Below are 16,000 nucleotides of genomic sequence, written 5' to 3' on the forward strand. Positions count from 1 at the left end.
ATTTTAATGCATGTAGTAAGCCATAAGGCAAAGTAATTATCTGTAATATATTCTGATTCAAAAAACAACCATACTTAATTTCTGGCATATTAGAGTAAAAACTGTCTTACACATTTAAAATTTATTATTACATATTTAGTAAATAATAATAAATAAATTTAATAAACTAATATAAAGATTTCCTGAAATTTAAGAATGGTATTTCAATTACAAAAATTAATGTTTTTAAAACCAGAAGTGAGTAGTTTGCTTTCGGAATAACACGTGACAATTAATGGTTAGTTTCATTCCTTTATTTCAATAAACCGTCCAACTTAACTTATTGTTCATACAAAATATTAAATGCAAGTATATAAAAATTCCATGGGGAAAAATATCCCTTTATTTTTACTGTAAAAAACCATCTGGAAATGAAAGGGTAAGAGTAATTTTCATATTTGAAGGAAAGGAACAAAATACTGTACGTTTCCAGTCGAGCAGAACAATGGCAGGACCCAACATAGCAGAAGCTTTAACAAAAAGCAAAATCCAAACAGCCCAAAATTAGTACAAAGAAACCAGGACAAAAAAAAAAAAAAAAAAAGAAAAAGAAAAAAAAGAAGGCACCATATGATAACATGTATTTTTAAAGACTGCTGGGTCAAATCATTAAGAAAAATATTTATATAAGTCATTAACACTCATAATTAGAGTGTCATATAAATCTGAGTGAAACTGCTAAGTAGAAATCACTAGAAGTCCAGGTGCTTCTTGCCGATGGCCATAGCACCACATCCTGAGCTCAGCAGTTTGGCGGATTCTGCCAGATCCTGTTTGCTTGTGCGGCTCACTGTGTCTGACAAGTCTGGAGGCAAATGCAGGCGCTGTGGCAGGAGATTTTCAGGAGGGAGAGGGAGAGAGAGACGGGGAGAGAGAGAAGAAAGAGAGAGAGGGAAAACAGGGAGGGAAAAAAAAGAATAATTGCAGTAGAATTTATTTTCCATAGCATATTTCAAAATGCAGTCTTTTTCCTGACTGATCAATGTTTACTCACACAAATAAAACACTTCCCGGACGCTCTTTTAGGCTGACCTGAAAACAGCTTTACATGTTTTCAACACACGGGATTCTGTCAATTTGAATAGATTTTTTCCTCCCGAAAATTTTCTGAACAAAATCTGAATTTGCTCAAGGTATTAAATTATATCTGTGGGCATTTTTCCTTTAAAAACAAATGTTTTGCCTGTATGTCAATGCCTACATTAAATCCTTTGATTTCTATGGCATTACAATATAAGTACAGTTTTATTTCAAACATGCATACTTTGTGGCAGTCTGAAAATAAATGATGTGATGGTCAAAAGAGGGAGAAGCCTCACGCTGGTTCTAGCATTATTCTGCTAAATGTTTCTTCTTCGTATTCTACCGATAGTTGTTAATAGAAACAAGCCGTGACGGTAGTTGCATTTGTATAAGGCAATCATATATGCTAACCAAACCCTGCCATCCCTTGTGAGTTGTAGGAACATTACGTCCAGTTCACAGATGAGGAAACTGAGAGACAGGCTACACGGTTGTCCACAAGCACACAGTCCTTGCATAATAAACCTTATTCTTCCACTCCGACAAAAATATTTCAACTCTCCCTCTGAGGATCTTTTACACTGGAGGTATATAAAAGACATGACATCACCATTTAGCTTTTGTAAAGTAAGGTGAAAATTAATGTAAAACGGAGGCTGTACTTGGTTAATTGCTGGCTCACTTTTGGACACAGGGAGGTACTGAAAGCCGGTCAGATGAAACAGTTGAGCATCTTCTACACAGTGCAATAATTTATGAAACCTGGTATCGTGGAAGGAGCATATTTCTTGAAAGATTTAGTAGGCAAAGGCTAAACCGCGTGGCTCTTTGAAAATGCACACGCTTCTGAAGGGAACAGGGTAACAATAATGGCTGAAAAACTGTATTAGGAGGCTGTGAGGACTATCCTTATTTTCTGCTTTTGCTATGTTTTTGCTTTTATCGCAACACGTAAATACAGCTGCCTTTTATTCAATATCATTGCAGCTTTTATAGGATAAGATAAGAATTCTATTAAGAAGCAGAAGAAATATCTGTATTTACAGTGGGCTGACTGTTCACTTAATTGCTGGCTTTGAGATTGTGCAATTAGGTGTAACTTGAGAGGGGCTCCAAAGTGCTTCCTACCACTGGCCGCCCCTGGCTGTGGGCAGCGCAGGGAGAAGAACGTGCGCTGGGTTGTTGTCTTCTCCAAGGGAAGGAAATGCATAAAGTAATAATGCACGTGGAGCAGGAAAGCCTGTGCCCTGGCTGAGATGACACACCTCAGTGTTGAAATAGGAGAAATGTGCGTATTTACTTGTAGCACTTTGCCTGTGAAGCGCAATTTATGCATCAAAACCCACCCCCCATATATACTATTTAGTAACTATGCGGCTCTTACACTTCACCGTATTAAAAGCAGTGCTGTGGTCTGGTATCCTGCACTTACAGTTCTTCCCTTACTCCTGAGAAGGTTAAGCACGGCTGTGGATGTGAGCTGTGGTCCAGGATGCCTCATTTCTACATCGGCACACCACCACCTAGGGCACGCGCCTATCTTGTTTGTCTGCTGAGAAAAACGTTTGCTAGGGAAGAGCCAATGTACAACGTGGATTGTACGAGGGGGGCTGTAACCAGTGGAAAACGAAGGATGAGGAAAAGCCGGGAAGTGCAGGGGAGCACTCGGCAGATCTTTCAGTCACATTTTCTTTCCAAAAAAGCGTACAGTACTGTTGGCAGGGTACACGGTATCTGGTATGTGGGAGGCGGAGACACAAGTGAACTAATCCAACCATTTCCCACTCACTGTCAGCATCTCTCTGCCCTCACCGGGGAGGGGGAGAGGTGGCTTCGTCTAGGGGAGATGTAGTACCGCTGTCTTCTTCCTGCAACTACCGACTCTTTTGCCAAGTCTGCCAATGGATTCAGAGCAAGGTGATGAAGAGCAAACTGACCTGATACTCAGCAAACTCATCTTGCACAGGGAGTAACTACTATCACAGATAGGGAACAACTGTAAACCCTTCCACACCTGCCTGGGCTTGAAGTGTGGTCAAAAGAAAAAACAACTTTGATATTTACACAGCCTTTTAGTTAATGCTGCGTTCATTCTCTAATATATATTATAAACAGAAAATGGATAGAAGAATATTCATAAATTTGCAAAGACTCAGAAAGGAAAAGTAAAAATTAAAGAACCTCAGAATGGATGGTAGGACTGAATCAGGCTTTTACAGATGTATTTGTTACGATCCAGTGTTTCATTATACACACATATACTCTTCTTCCCCCATCTTATTCAGTGAAGAGGATGCACACTGCTCATTTAGTGACTGGCTATTCAGTATTTTGTTTTCTGGTAACTGTTTACTCTGAACTTTTCTGACGTATTTATTATATACTATTCAAACCTTGTTCTGAAGACAGAATGGCTTTTCAATAGCACATGTCAGTATATAGCACTTGAACACTTCGCAAACACCAGCTGTGTTATTTTCCTAATATTCTTGTGAGATAAGGCAGCAAAGTTACCTCCATTTTAGGCATAGAGGATTGAGGCACATAAAACACATGGCAAAAGGTATCTACTGATTTCAGAAACACAATCTGAGGCATTTAGAACTTGCTTTTCCAGAATGCTTAGCATCATGCAGCATTTCACATGATCAAATGCTAACTTCATTTGCAGCTGTGAGTGTTTAGTACCTCTCCGAGAACCCCAAGTTAGGCACTCAGAAAGCGAGAGACATAAAATGAGAGTACAGAAATGAAAATGCTGTGTTGAAGCAATATGATCACATGGAAGCTCAGTGGTATAGGCAGAGACACATCATACCTTCCACGATATCCTTCAACTGTCTTAATTATGAGACCATCCCTCCTGCAATCCTTGCCCTCTCTACAATCCCAACTTTCAAACATTACAACACATTGCATATTTCCAGGAAAGCATATTTCACTGCGTATGCCACACTGATCCTCAGATCAGACGTATTCTGGACAATAAGCAACACTAGAGTCCTCTGGAAAACAACTGAATGCTATCCTGCCATTGAGACCTGAATCATAGCACACACACACGCTACCTCTGAATAAAGTCTGGATAGGCATTTCAAAATATCATTGCTTATATTTTCTGCACGCAGCTTGAAAAATATAAACAGGGCTGCAATATTAATCCTATTAAATATTTTAACACCATCAAAAAATACTCTAAATTTTAAACCACAAACAAACTGCAAATTCATTGTACGGCATTATACAGACATCCACAGGTTAAACAGGCCTTTATTTTTGGCACCAGTAGGGACATTGCGGTCACTTGAACTAAGGCAGTAAGTGATAGCATGAATAGGCTGTGATCCTTTATGAACACCAGCATTACAGAACGATCAGACATTTTCACAGATATTTGCTGACCACAGAGAAACAATAGCATTTAAAGTCTCAGTTTAGGACAAAATGTTTTCTGGTGGACAGACTTCTCTGCTATTTCTGAGGCTGTGACCTCCATCCCTTTCAATCTCTTTTTCTCTTATCAGTCTGATAAGAATCAGGCTGATTTTGCTCACATCGGCAATCCCAGTCCTCGTTGCCCAGGCCTCCCATCCTGCAACTGGTCTTCATGACAAAAACGCCTCTTCTCCGGTTATCGGCACTCCCCAGCCTCTGCCCCAGTCGGTCTCAGCTGTCTGCTTCCGAGCTCTTCATTCCCGCTCCTGCCAGTTCTGGGCTTCTCTTACCCATTTCTGCCCATATTCCATCCTCTGCTCCTCTTCCTAATGCCTAGGTCCAAATTCAGCACCAGGCCACCCTTCCTTGCCTCAGCCCCTTCTCTCCCTCATCCCCTATTTTGTCCTCCTCCTCTTCCCACCTGTAGTTCTGGAGCTGCCCTTCTTTCTCCTGCTGGCGTTGCTTTCCGTCCCCCGTCGTGCCCTTGCCCCTCTCCTCCGCCCCGGTGTCCCCTGCCCGCCCAGCGCCTCACCTCCTGCTCCGAAAAGCAGGTACAGCCCTGGAAAAGGGTCGAGCTGAATACGCAGTACCGAGTGTGCCTGGGCCAAAGAGGTGGATTTTCACGGGACAGCCAAAACACATCCCTTGGCATAAACGGTAGACATAAAATTGCGTATTTTCATTTGTTCTTTTAAATAATTGAAGATTTTCACTAAAATATTCCAGCGTGTGCGTAAACATAAAACTTCCTGTAGCCTACAGCAAGCTGGTAGGGCACCAATATTTTAAGGCAAAACGGTCATAGTCTGGCAAAAGTAAATATGCAAGTGAAAATAGGATCCTATAATCACCTTCCTTGTGATAATTTCTTCAAGCAGGTACCAAAGAAAGGTAAAGTTTGTCAGTGTAAAAACTAGGGAACGCTGGAGTAAACTTCCTTTGTGCAAAGTTAATTGTGTATCTGCATTATTATAGTGTGTTTAATTTCATGATCTCACATTATTTTCACCCGTGGAGGCTGTCAGAAAGGTTTAAACGTAGGGTCTTCGGAATCGGACTCTGAGCTTCATTCACTTGATTAAGAAATAACTGGCGATGGAAGAAGGCTGTTAGCGCACAAGGCACAGCTAGGGAAGGGGCGTGGTGTGAGTGCTGGTGCTTCCCCCCTGCTCTGTTTCGGGCAGGTCCTGAAGGCTTTGCGGTGATAGGAACAATTACACTGAACCCAGCTAAGCACACAGCTTTAGGGCATGCATTACGAAAGGAAAACAGTTCAGACAAAACTTATTACATACTTTGCCTCTGCTCCTCCCCCTGCCTGAAGAAAACTTCTAATTACTTTATTTGTTCTCGACGGGGGCGAGGGGTGGGGGGCGAGCAGGGGTGGAAGAGAAGAATATGTAAAATGACAGGCCAGAAGGGACACCCAGCAATCAGCTAGTCCAGTCCCAGCACCGAGCAATCAGCTAGTCCAGTCCCAGCACTGAGGACCAAATACAGCACTGATGGTTTTCTGATACTGGTCCGCCTTGTAAGACTGGAATGTAAAGATCCAAGTCGTGGCTATTCTAGGAACTTCCAGTGGGCTGGTACATTTGGTTGGGTTGTAACTGATTTTTTTAAACCAACAACGTCCCTAGTAGACAAAAATACTAGCAAGTGCTTTTGCCAGTGTAGCTTATTGTATCAAGGGGATTGTTTTACAGATTTATTATAAAAAACGGACTTTCCAATGTAAGACTTTTTTTGTCTTAAGAGGATTGACCAGTAGTTTTGCTAACAACCTCTCTTGATGTTGATTATACCTCAGTTACAAAATGCATAGAAAGAGTACACAGGTTTAACTGACTATAAAAGGGGTTGAAAATGAAGTAAGAATTGTATGACTGAACCTAAGTAACCAAGGACAGGTTAAACAAAGAGCTAGCTACTAGAGATAATATTAAAGAACTGATTACTATACAACTATACACATAAGCTACACATATTCTTCTGAGGAATCTACTGGCACTACATTGTGGAGGCAACTAGTGAAATCCAGTATTACACCTACAGGCTAGAAACAACAATCAGTTCATAAAATTACTTTTCAGATTTGAGGAAACGTGTGTCTGTACAGATTGTTTGTACACTGTCTAAAATACTCAGAAATAATTGAGGTGGAAGACACTCAAGCTACAGCAAAATTTCATAAAATTGAGGGCTACTAAAATCACATATTCCATTAAAATGCTTTAAACGATAAAAAGTATACAAATATTTAGCAACAATATGATAAGCAGATACACATATATTAGCAAAAATCTAAACCCAAAGTAATTCTTCAAAATCATTATTGTATTTTGGTAGCTATTTTAAGTGTAATACTGTAGCAAACGAGTATGTAATAACATAAGTGATGCAAAATCTTTGACTCTCATAAAAAGTGAGGTGGTAGTTCATTCTTCATTTGATATATATTAAAGTAATTCCACTGAAGTTAACCTTGTGCCTCTACTAACAGTTACATGAAGCTTTAACAACCGAGCCCAAACTTCCCAAAATTAAACTTTAAAAAAACCTTTACAATTCTATTTATTTGGATCTTTGACCAAAAAAAAAATAATAAATTGTTTATTAGTCTACTATGGCTGCACTCCTGCCTTGGGGCAGGGAGATGGGTTAATGACCTCTCTAGATCCCTTCTAGTTCCATTTGCTACAACTCCATGAAGACTGAAGTCACCAAAGCCGAAGGGATTTGGTTTAAGGGGAAGAGGGGGGTGGGGAGAAGAATTTTAGGAATGCTGGGAAAATGAAAGATGCAGACTCCTGGTTGGGGAGCTTTATATCCTACTTATTTCTCTTTGAAGCAGACAGAACTCTTGCCATTCCATAAAGCCCACACAGGAGAGAGCAGGAACAGTCTGTGGTACAGAGGCTGAGTTCCTGTTTCTGTTTCTTCTTCTGCTTATGATGCCCATAATGCACCCCCTGCATTATGTTTTCCCTTTTATGTCTTTTTATTATTACCTCATTTATAATTACTAGTCATTATTTCTATTATCATAGTACCTAGGAAAAGACTTCAGCATTTTTGTAAGTGTAATGAAAAAGGTGGGTTTTAAGGAGAAATCAGCAGGAGATTAGCAATGCAGCTTTATAAAACCTCCTCTTAGACTGAAGAACCCCGTTACTTGCTTGAAAACTATCAAACTGTCAAGTGACGGTCACCATCACCTGCCTGGAAATAGGTTTCTTGATAATGAATAAGATCTCACAGGCAGGCTGGGGAAAAGGACATGGAGGCCTTTGGAAAAGAAAACAAGCAACTTGCATCTTAAGAAAAGAGGGAGCCGGTGGAGGGATGCCAAATTACTCCACAGCCACTGAGCTGCCTCTTTACCTTTGCAGTGAAGACGACAGTCCCAAACGGGAGGCTTTAGCTGCCAGTGGTCGCGGCCAGTGGTCGTGGCCAGCTGTGCACCCCCAAACTGGGCTGCCAGGAGAGAAAGAGCTGTGCGAGAAGGAGCTGGCAAAGCTCTGCCAGGCGCTCCCCGCTTCGCTGGGGAGCTGCGCTCTGCTCGGGCCCTGGCCACTCTCCTGCGCTATCGCTGTTCCAGGGCCCGACCACGGAGCCTGCTGCTCCGGGTATGATCCTGACCTGCTGTCCTGGCTTCTCAGCTTGACAGTGGACTTGCCTCATAACTACGGATCTGTCTGGCGCTCACCAGGACTGGAGGGTGACCCTGGTTACCTTCACCGGACCTGCTTTGCTCTTCGTATTTGGGCAGCGGGCGAAGGATTTAATAGCGGTGGCTGAGCCCACCGGTGACATTGGGTATACCTTCAACGCAACGGCAACACGCGGCACTGATTCTCTGCGGTGCCCTGAGCCACGGCGTCAAGGCCATTGCAATATGTCAAATGTTTATGGGGTGAAAGAGGTCCCGAATGAACAGGTTTACCTGATGTTCCCACAGGTTGCATCTTGCATTTCTGACTGAGGTAGCTGCCAAATGGTTACAGACTCCTTAAGAGATACACATTTCAGGAGCATCTTAGCCTTGCCAGTCAATGACTTCACTGCTTTCTTAACAGGTCATCATCAAGCACAGTAACTGACTGGTCTTCTTGGCAAAAACAAACTACTGCCTTTGGGCTTAATATAAACACAAAGATGTGAAGTTATGAAACTAAATTTCTTCTAGAGAGAAGAGTTTGTTCAAATATTTGACATGGAGGTGACTATAAGTTTTGGCCTCTTCTCTTGCCAAGTTTGCCAACTGAGAGACACCAGATATGTGTTTTATGATGAAATGAATTATCTTTTATATGACATGTAGTCTACTGGAGTGACACATCACTTATGTTGACATAACTTTGTAGCAACTCACATACAAATCTGACAATATCACTATGCAAAGATATAAAATTCTTATTAATGCCACAAGACCTAAAAATACTTCTGAGTTAATGTAAATTCACTTCTCAATGACAAAATAATAGTAAGTCCTTTACCACTGAAGGCATTATAAACTCTCACAGCAAGGACTAGAAAAGTCATTCCAACTGGCCTAGACCCACGTCAGGCAGAAATAGTATGACAGTCCTGAAATTTGGTTCACAAATAGTGATAGAGTCTCACAATCTATAATAATTATCTTGTGGAGAGAATGGTGTGTCTCACAATCTGTAATATTTATCTTGTGGAGGGAATGGTGTCAAACTATCCTCCCATAACTGCATTTAAGTCTGAGGCAAACTAATTTAAAACTCATTTACTATGAATCTCTTACATTCCCGTTCACATTACAATTTTCTCAATATTTTAACAAATTCAGGAGACAAACCTGTTGGTAACTATTTTTCTGTATCATGGACATGAACTCAGTTTCTTCGTGTTCTGCTGTATTCACAGATGCTACATGACCATTTTTAGGTCACAGTAATGGATACATTTTCTAAACTGATTATAAAGACAAAAGACTTGACTTTTAAAAAGAGCATTCTACAATGTTCTACTTTTCAGGTAACTGTGATTGACTTATAACTAATCACAACTATATCAACCCATGTTAAAATAAGCACATCTACCATATGCATTTCCTATTTCTTTTTTTTTTAAGTTGAAGCATAATCTGAGCCGTCAAAATTAATTATTGTTAACATCAGGTGTTGAGAGAAGGCTTCCACTAAGAACAGCTGATAAATATACTTCTACCTACATATCCCTGTCTGTCTGCTAAAGGACACATTGCTAATATGAAAATAATTTTTTATATATAACTAATAATACTTAAAATACTTGAACACAATTCTAAACCTCTTATTTTCCATCACCTACAGAATGTAAAATAAAACCAGGATAGTTCTCACTTTCACCTCATTTGCAGGACAGTGATGTTTTGTTCTGGGTTTCCAATACTAGAAAGAGATAATTTAAACAGTGACTTTAAAGACGCCTGCCAAAATTAAGAACCATTAATAAACCCACTTCCTTCTGTGATAATTTTGTAAAAGCCATTTTATGTTTCAGAACGCTGAATCTTAATATGTGCCTCTTCAGTGCAGCTTTTCATTGTATCTGCTTTACAGAAGTGATATAATAATATCCAGGAGAATTCAACTCAAACTGTGCTGATTCGTTTGGATATGCCACATGGTACTGTTTCTGTTCTCTCACCAGAAAACTATGCAAAGTACTTAAAATCTGAATTCCTGAGTCTGAATTTAAAACTTGGTTTATTTAAACATTGGCTGTTGCAAAGTGAAAGTCTTTCAGAGATATCTGTACCAATAAAATTCAATTCTGTACATGTTCGTGTAAACGGAATCCCTAGGGGATTTCAGATGGCTGAAGAAGTTCCAGTAACATGTGAGTAGAGATGGGTGGGTTTTTGGATGTGCAGCATTAGTCACTACTTTTCAGTGACAGGAAAGAAAAGTACAGACAACTGTCTGAACAAACTCTTTTATACCAAAGGAAAACTCCAAGAGGTGTTAAAGAAGATTTGCTACGTGTGAAGGGACACAAGGGAAATATAAAAATATCAGGAAGATTTACCTTCTCTGATGCTTGAGAATGCCAAGTGTTTGGCACCATGGAGTGCTCTAAATCACACGTACAAGTAGCAGACCTGCTTTATATTATAACTGTAGTCTCTGCATAATGAAGAAGCTCCCCATGCTATAAAGGGGGCTGGATTAACCAGTGATGGTTATAGGCTATCCAAGGACTACAGCTGTTCACTGCTTGTCTGATCCAAAATTCAGAGAAATACATGGTGATCTTACAACTAGAACTGTGCTAAATACTTACATAGCCTGCTACCATAATCCTTACTGATCCAGCTCTTATCAAGCACATATTGTCTCTGTTGTGAAGAGTTTACAGTCTGAATACATGAAGTGGGTAAAAAGGAAGAAGTGAAAGATAAAATATCCAGGCAGAAGGAAAAATGTCATGATATATAAACACTGTATTAATGCCAAAGCTATTTTTTTTTCCTTCTAATTGAAAAAATATTGTATAGAAAGGCACGTGAAAGAGAACAGGCATAGGGGAAGAAATTAAGTGACAAAGGGCTGAAGAGAAGATGGAGTGAAGAAAGGGAAAGATGGAGGAGATATATTGTCTAGGCATGTTATAGTTAACATTGGAATACATTGTCTAAATGCTGAATGGAAATACTGTTCTAAATTCAAGCAGTAGTTCAGGAGTCTCATGGTATTGTCTATGTCCAAAGCAAGCAGACTAACATTTCTCCTGTAGATCTGTTCTTTTTGCTGAATTTCTCCTTCCTGAGCTTACGCAAGAGGAGCGTGGGACCCATGATGCAAGTCTGAGTAATTCTAGGGCTCTCAGGATAGTCCGGATGGATGCTAACGTTAATGTCACATTCTCTTCCCTGACGGGTTCACTCAACCTGAATTGCAGCTGCGTACAAGTCAGCCATTCGGTCTAACCTATATTATATACTTAGGATGAGATGAATCATCCTTGCAAGTGCTTGCCCATCTCTGCTGATTATTCAGGAAACCCGGATGACTAGCTTAAACTAAATTCTTAACTTGGAGTGTAAAAGGTCAAGGAGAGGAATTCAGTCCTACAACTACATGAAGCTTCTCATTGAGTCAGTGCCTCCACTGTATCTCCTCTTTCTTTGAATGACACTGCAACATGCCACAAAGTATGGATTTTGTATCAAACCACAGATGGCCCACTGGAAACGTTCCAGAGTTGCTGGTGATGCCCGCACTGCTCTACAACAAGTTGGGTCTCTCTACTGGGAAGCTTGAAAAGCGTTCAAGACACTGTGTGTATAAACAAAAGCTATGTAAGCGACGAGGAGGGAGAAATAGCAGAGACAGAAGCAGCTGTTCTAGGAGGTCCAACATACTACAATGTTACTGTCAGCCTCTAAAATTTCAGCTAAGTTGGAAAACTAACCAATATTTGAGTTTGCATCCAAAGCTATCTGTTAAAATTCACTGTAGTCTATTCAAGTTTCTGTCTCAGTTTAAATATTTTGTCACATTACAGAAAACTCATTAATAGACTCATTTAAACCCCACCACTTCATCTGAGGGTGTGCAACAACACAAATAACTGATAAAATGTATTCTGCCTCTTGATAAAATTGTCCAGATAGATTTCAACACTTGACAGAAAGATTATGCTCCAAGACAGGTAACTTGCACTGGCAAGTCTCCGTTACAAGTGCATTTTAATGCCTGATTTGCCAACTCAAAGAAGAGAGACAACAGAAATGCAAACACACTTCTGAATTGAACAGTTCTGCAGGCTATTGCTAAAATACACATTGCCTACAAGCTTCCATTGATTTCAAGTATCTAGTCTCTTTAGATCCTATGAAATTTAATGAAGTGCTTTCCTAAGAAGAACAGGATAAAATGGGAGCTGCTCTGAGACTCTGGAACAGTCCGGCTCTGGGCTGCCCCGATGCTGCCTCAGCGGTTTTGCTAGATTTTGTATGCATTGACAACGCTGATTTCCTCCTACGCATCAGTTGCAGAAGTTGCGTGTACAAACACAATACGTAACTATACATGCAAATGCACGCACTACTTATGACTGCGTATGAGGTACTGATAACGGCCAATGTGTCAACCTAGAGAACGTCTCCAGGGCACGCAGTATGACTGCTGTAGAAAGCACTGAGACAGTGTGAGCTGTATTGTTTTACATTCGACTACACAATGCCAACCACCCATACAATATGTCCCTGACTGCCTGTTTCAAGAGACCAGTGTCACAGGTTTGGCAAGTCGCTGGTTATGAAGAAGGAGCGCGAAGGGGGGCAAAATGTAAACGTTAGCTGGGGGAGTATTGTTTTATACTGGGAGTAGCCCCATGCTCTGTAGTCTATTTACTTTTTTAGGTCAGCTAGAATTAGAAAATTTCCATTGCTAGGCAGCCCAGCACATCTGTGAAGCATTTCTGGGCGTTCAGACCTGAAGCACGTGCTGCCCGAAGGGAAGATTCATTACCCCGTGTTACTTTGCCCGCCAGTCCCTCCCCCAGACGGCACACGGGCTTCGGCAACAGGAAAGCGCCTTAACTTCGTGCAGAAAGATATTACATGACCAGAACACAACAATTAGCACATTTGTAAAGCTTCAGGGATAGGAACAATTTAATAGCTTTTTGAAGCAGACTAATTTTCTGGAGCTTTTTATCTTCTTTTTTTTTTATTATTTTGCTTTTCATGCATGGACAAGTTCTTCTTTGCTACAGGTATTTTCTGAGTCTGCCTTGCAGGATTATTATGTGTAGAGAAACACAAATTATTCAATCACTTTAAAACAGTGCTAGAGAAATGAAAAAATGCTATGTAAGTGGAAACTACTATTACTAATCTCTGTTTTAAAAGCAAATATCATTTAGATAGGTAAAAGTATTCCTGGTTTACAAAATTCTGCACATTTACAACCAAGGCTGCTAAACAGACCACCAGTTTGTTTATGTTTGCAGCTTTTCACAAGCTAGAAACTTCAGCTCTGCAGTGACAAATGCCACTGTCAAGATGGTCCATGCTAAGGCAAAAATGAAGCCAGAAGAGAAAAAAAAAATAAATTCTGCTATCATTGACTTCTCACCCTAAAAACTGGCACTGATATGGGAAGTATGTTCAGTTCCTGTAACTCCCAGGTAAGGATGTAGACATTATATAATTCATATTTTAGTATCTCTTATTTTCAGTACTAATCCCCCATGACTCATGAGGGATACAGTTTAAAGCTCCAGCTAACAAAGCCTTTCATAGTATTACTACCAAATAATCTTAGACTTCAGAAGTTGCTGAAGTGTAATTTAATATCTGTAATATTGGATCAACCTGTTTTGCTATGAAAACACACTGTGGCATATTTTTACTCAGTGATTGATATTGCTTATACAAAAAAATATAAAAATCACATTGGTGATCAAGTGGTCATGTCGACTACCCTTTGGCAAACCAATGCTTTAAAGGAAGTTTAAGCACAGAATAAGAAGTTGCAGGGGAAAGGTTAAAAGACAGGTCACACTAATTCCTTTTTAAAGGACTCTATCTAAGACAGTAGGACTCAGTGCAAACTCAAACAAATATATTAATGACGGAAACTAGTATCACATTAAATGCAAGACTTTTGTGACTAATTGAGATTAAAACAAACATTACTATTTATCTGGAAGTTGGGGGCGAGGGCTGAACATTTGAACAGATTCCTACATAAAAAATGTGTTTTGTACAGAAACTATATGTCAAATTATAGTTATTTGCTTTCAGCTGTTTCTGGCAGTTATTTAGTTTTGTGCTTGTCATGTGTCAGTATTTTTTTCATTTCACTTCTTTATTGCCTACTGCAAGTAAGTCTCTTTAGAGCAATAAGATCTTTAAAATCCCTTTAGTGTTTAGAAATGTCAACAATTCGGTAGACTATACGTGATGAATAGGCCAGATAGAAAAACCTGCCTCAAGTTTTTATCTCAAGAGAAGTAAGGTGCTTTGAAGAGCACTTGATTTGAGATTTAGAAGCCTGCTGCTATTCAGCCAGACACTCTTGAGAGCTGTTAAGTCCTGACCCATAGCATGAAAACAGGTTGGAGGGAGGGAAGAAATACGGGTAAGAAATATATTTTGTATGCCCTGTGTAAGTATTTCTTCTAAATAGCATTTAAACATTTCTTCCTATAAATAAGTAAAAACCTAAGAGACCAGGCAACCTTATCAGATGATCTTATTTGAATATTTTGAATGTAGCTAGAACTTGCCAGGGGGAACAGCTACAGCACTGGAAAAAGATGAGGCTCTAAAGGAAAAAAAAAAAAAAATCTAAATGGTTCTTTCCATTTGAATAGACGGCACTGACATATTAAAGCTTCGGATTTTTGACAGGACACATAGAAAACAAAGAGGTTTTCACTTCAAAATATGCAATGGAAGAATATTAAATGGTTTGGTTTGCTATAATTATAAAAAATATTTTTTTCATCCTTCGCTATCGCTTCCACAGTCTATAACTAATCTCAACACCAGACTACAATGAGTTCATTCAACGTCATAAAATAATCAGTTTAAAATATCTGCACACCAATAATAATATCAGATGAAAAGTAAGCCAAACTGTAAGTCAAACCTTTTATAGGAATATCTGTTCTTAACAGTTTATTGTGTTTGCGCATGTGCTCCCTCACTCGACAGTACTTTAACTTCATAACTGGTTCCTTGAATAAGAACTTAGTTAATAACCTAACATCAACTGACCACATTATTTGGGCAAATGTCTCATCAGTATCTTCTGCCCTACTTTCTGCATCTCTGAGTTTCACAGAGATATAAAAGAAAAGGCAAAACTAGGTCATTCCTGGGCTGAACAAAAGAATTTTTGTAGTAGTATGAATTACTGACCTTTCTAATAAGCCTGTCTTTCCCAGAAAACCAGGTAATCCAATCCAACTCAACTAATTAATGGTATCCTCCAATAACTAACAATAACAGCAGTACACAATGCAGCGGATTCAGAAGAAATGTTTCTATGGTTTTCTAAAGCCGTTACACTTAAGAAACACAATTTCCTAAATCAGAATAAATTTTGGGGATTATGTTCGATTATTCGTTAGCATACAGTCATTACTATTACAGTAGCTACTTCGTTATTGATTGACAAACACCTCTATACCTGAGATTATCTGGTATCTTGTATGGTCCTTTTTACCTGAGAACATTCACCCATTAAATCATCACCTTTATGAGCTCACTGAATGTAAGCTCACTGAATAGATTTAGCAGTCTTCGTAACAGAATGATAAGGATGGTAAGACTTTTGGAAATAAAATACATGATGGACATAGAAACATAGGAAACAACTTACTGAACAATACCGCTGGTGGTTTTCACGGCCACAAGAATAACAAGACATAAAGTAGGAAATAGCCTCTGTGATCATATTTCTGTATTCTAGATCCAAGATACTGCACTTAAAGCACTGCTATGAGCAATCAGACTAGCCTACCGATT

At 39.5% G+C, this 16,000-nt stretch overlaps 1 protein-coding gene across 1 annotated transcript in view; it reads right to left on the minus strand.

Moving 5' to 3' along the window:
- Positions 1 to 296: 296 nt before the first annotated feature.
- ELP4 (elongator acetyltransferase complex subunit 4) overlaps positions 297 to 16,000 on the minus strand; it is a 157,587-nt gene continuing 141,883 nt past the window's right edge. The window contains exon 10 of the mRNA XM_049820977.1: positions 297 to 863. Within this exon, the coding sequence (XP_049676934.1) occupies positions 732 to 863 (132 nt within the window). The 3' untranslated portion in view covers positions 297 to 731. The remainder of the gene's footprint in view (positions 864 to 16,000) is intronic.

Source organism: Accipiter gentilis, chromosome 17 (assembly GCF_929443795.1).
Source record: "Accipiter gentilis chromosome 17, bAccGen1.1, whole genome shotgun sequence".
In the NCBI taxonomy this organism is placed as follows: Eukaryota; Metazoa; Chordata; class Aves; order Accipitriformes; family Accipitridae; genus Astur; species Astur gentilis.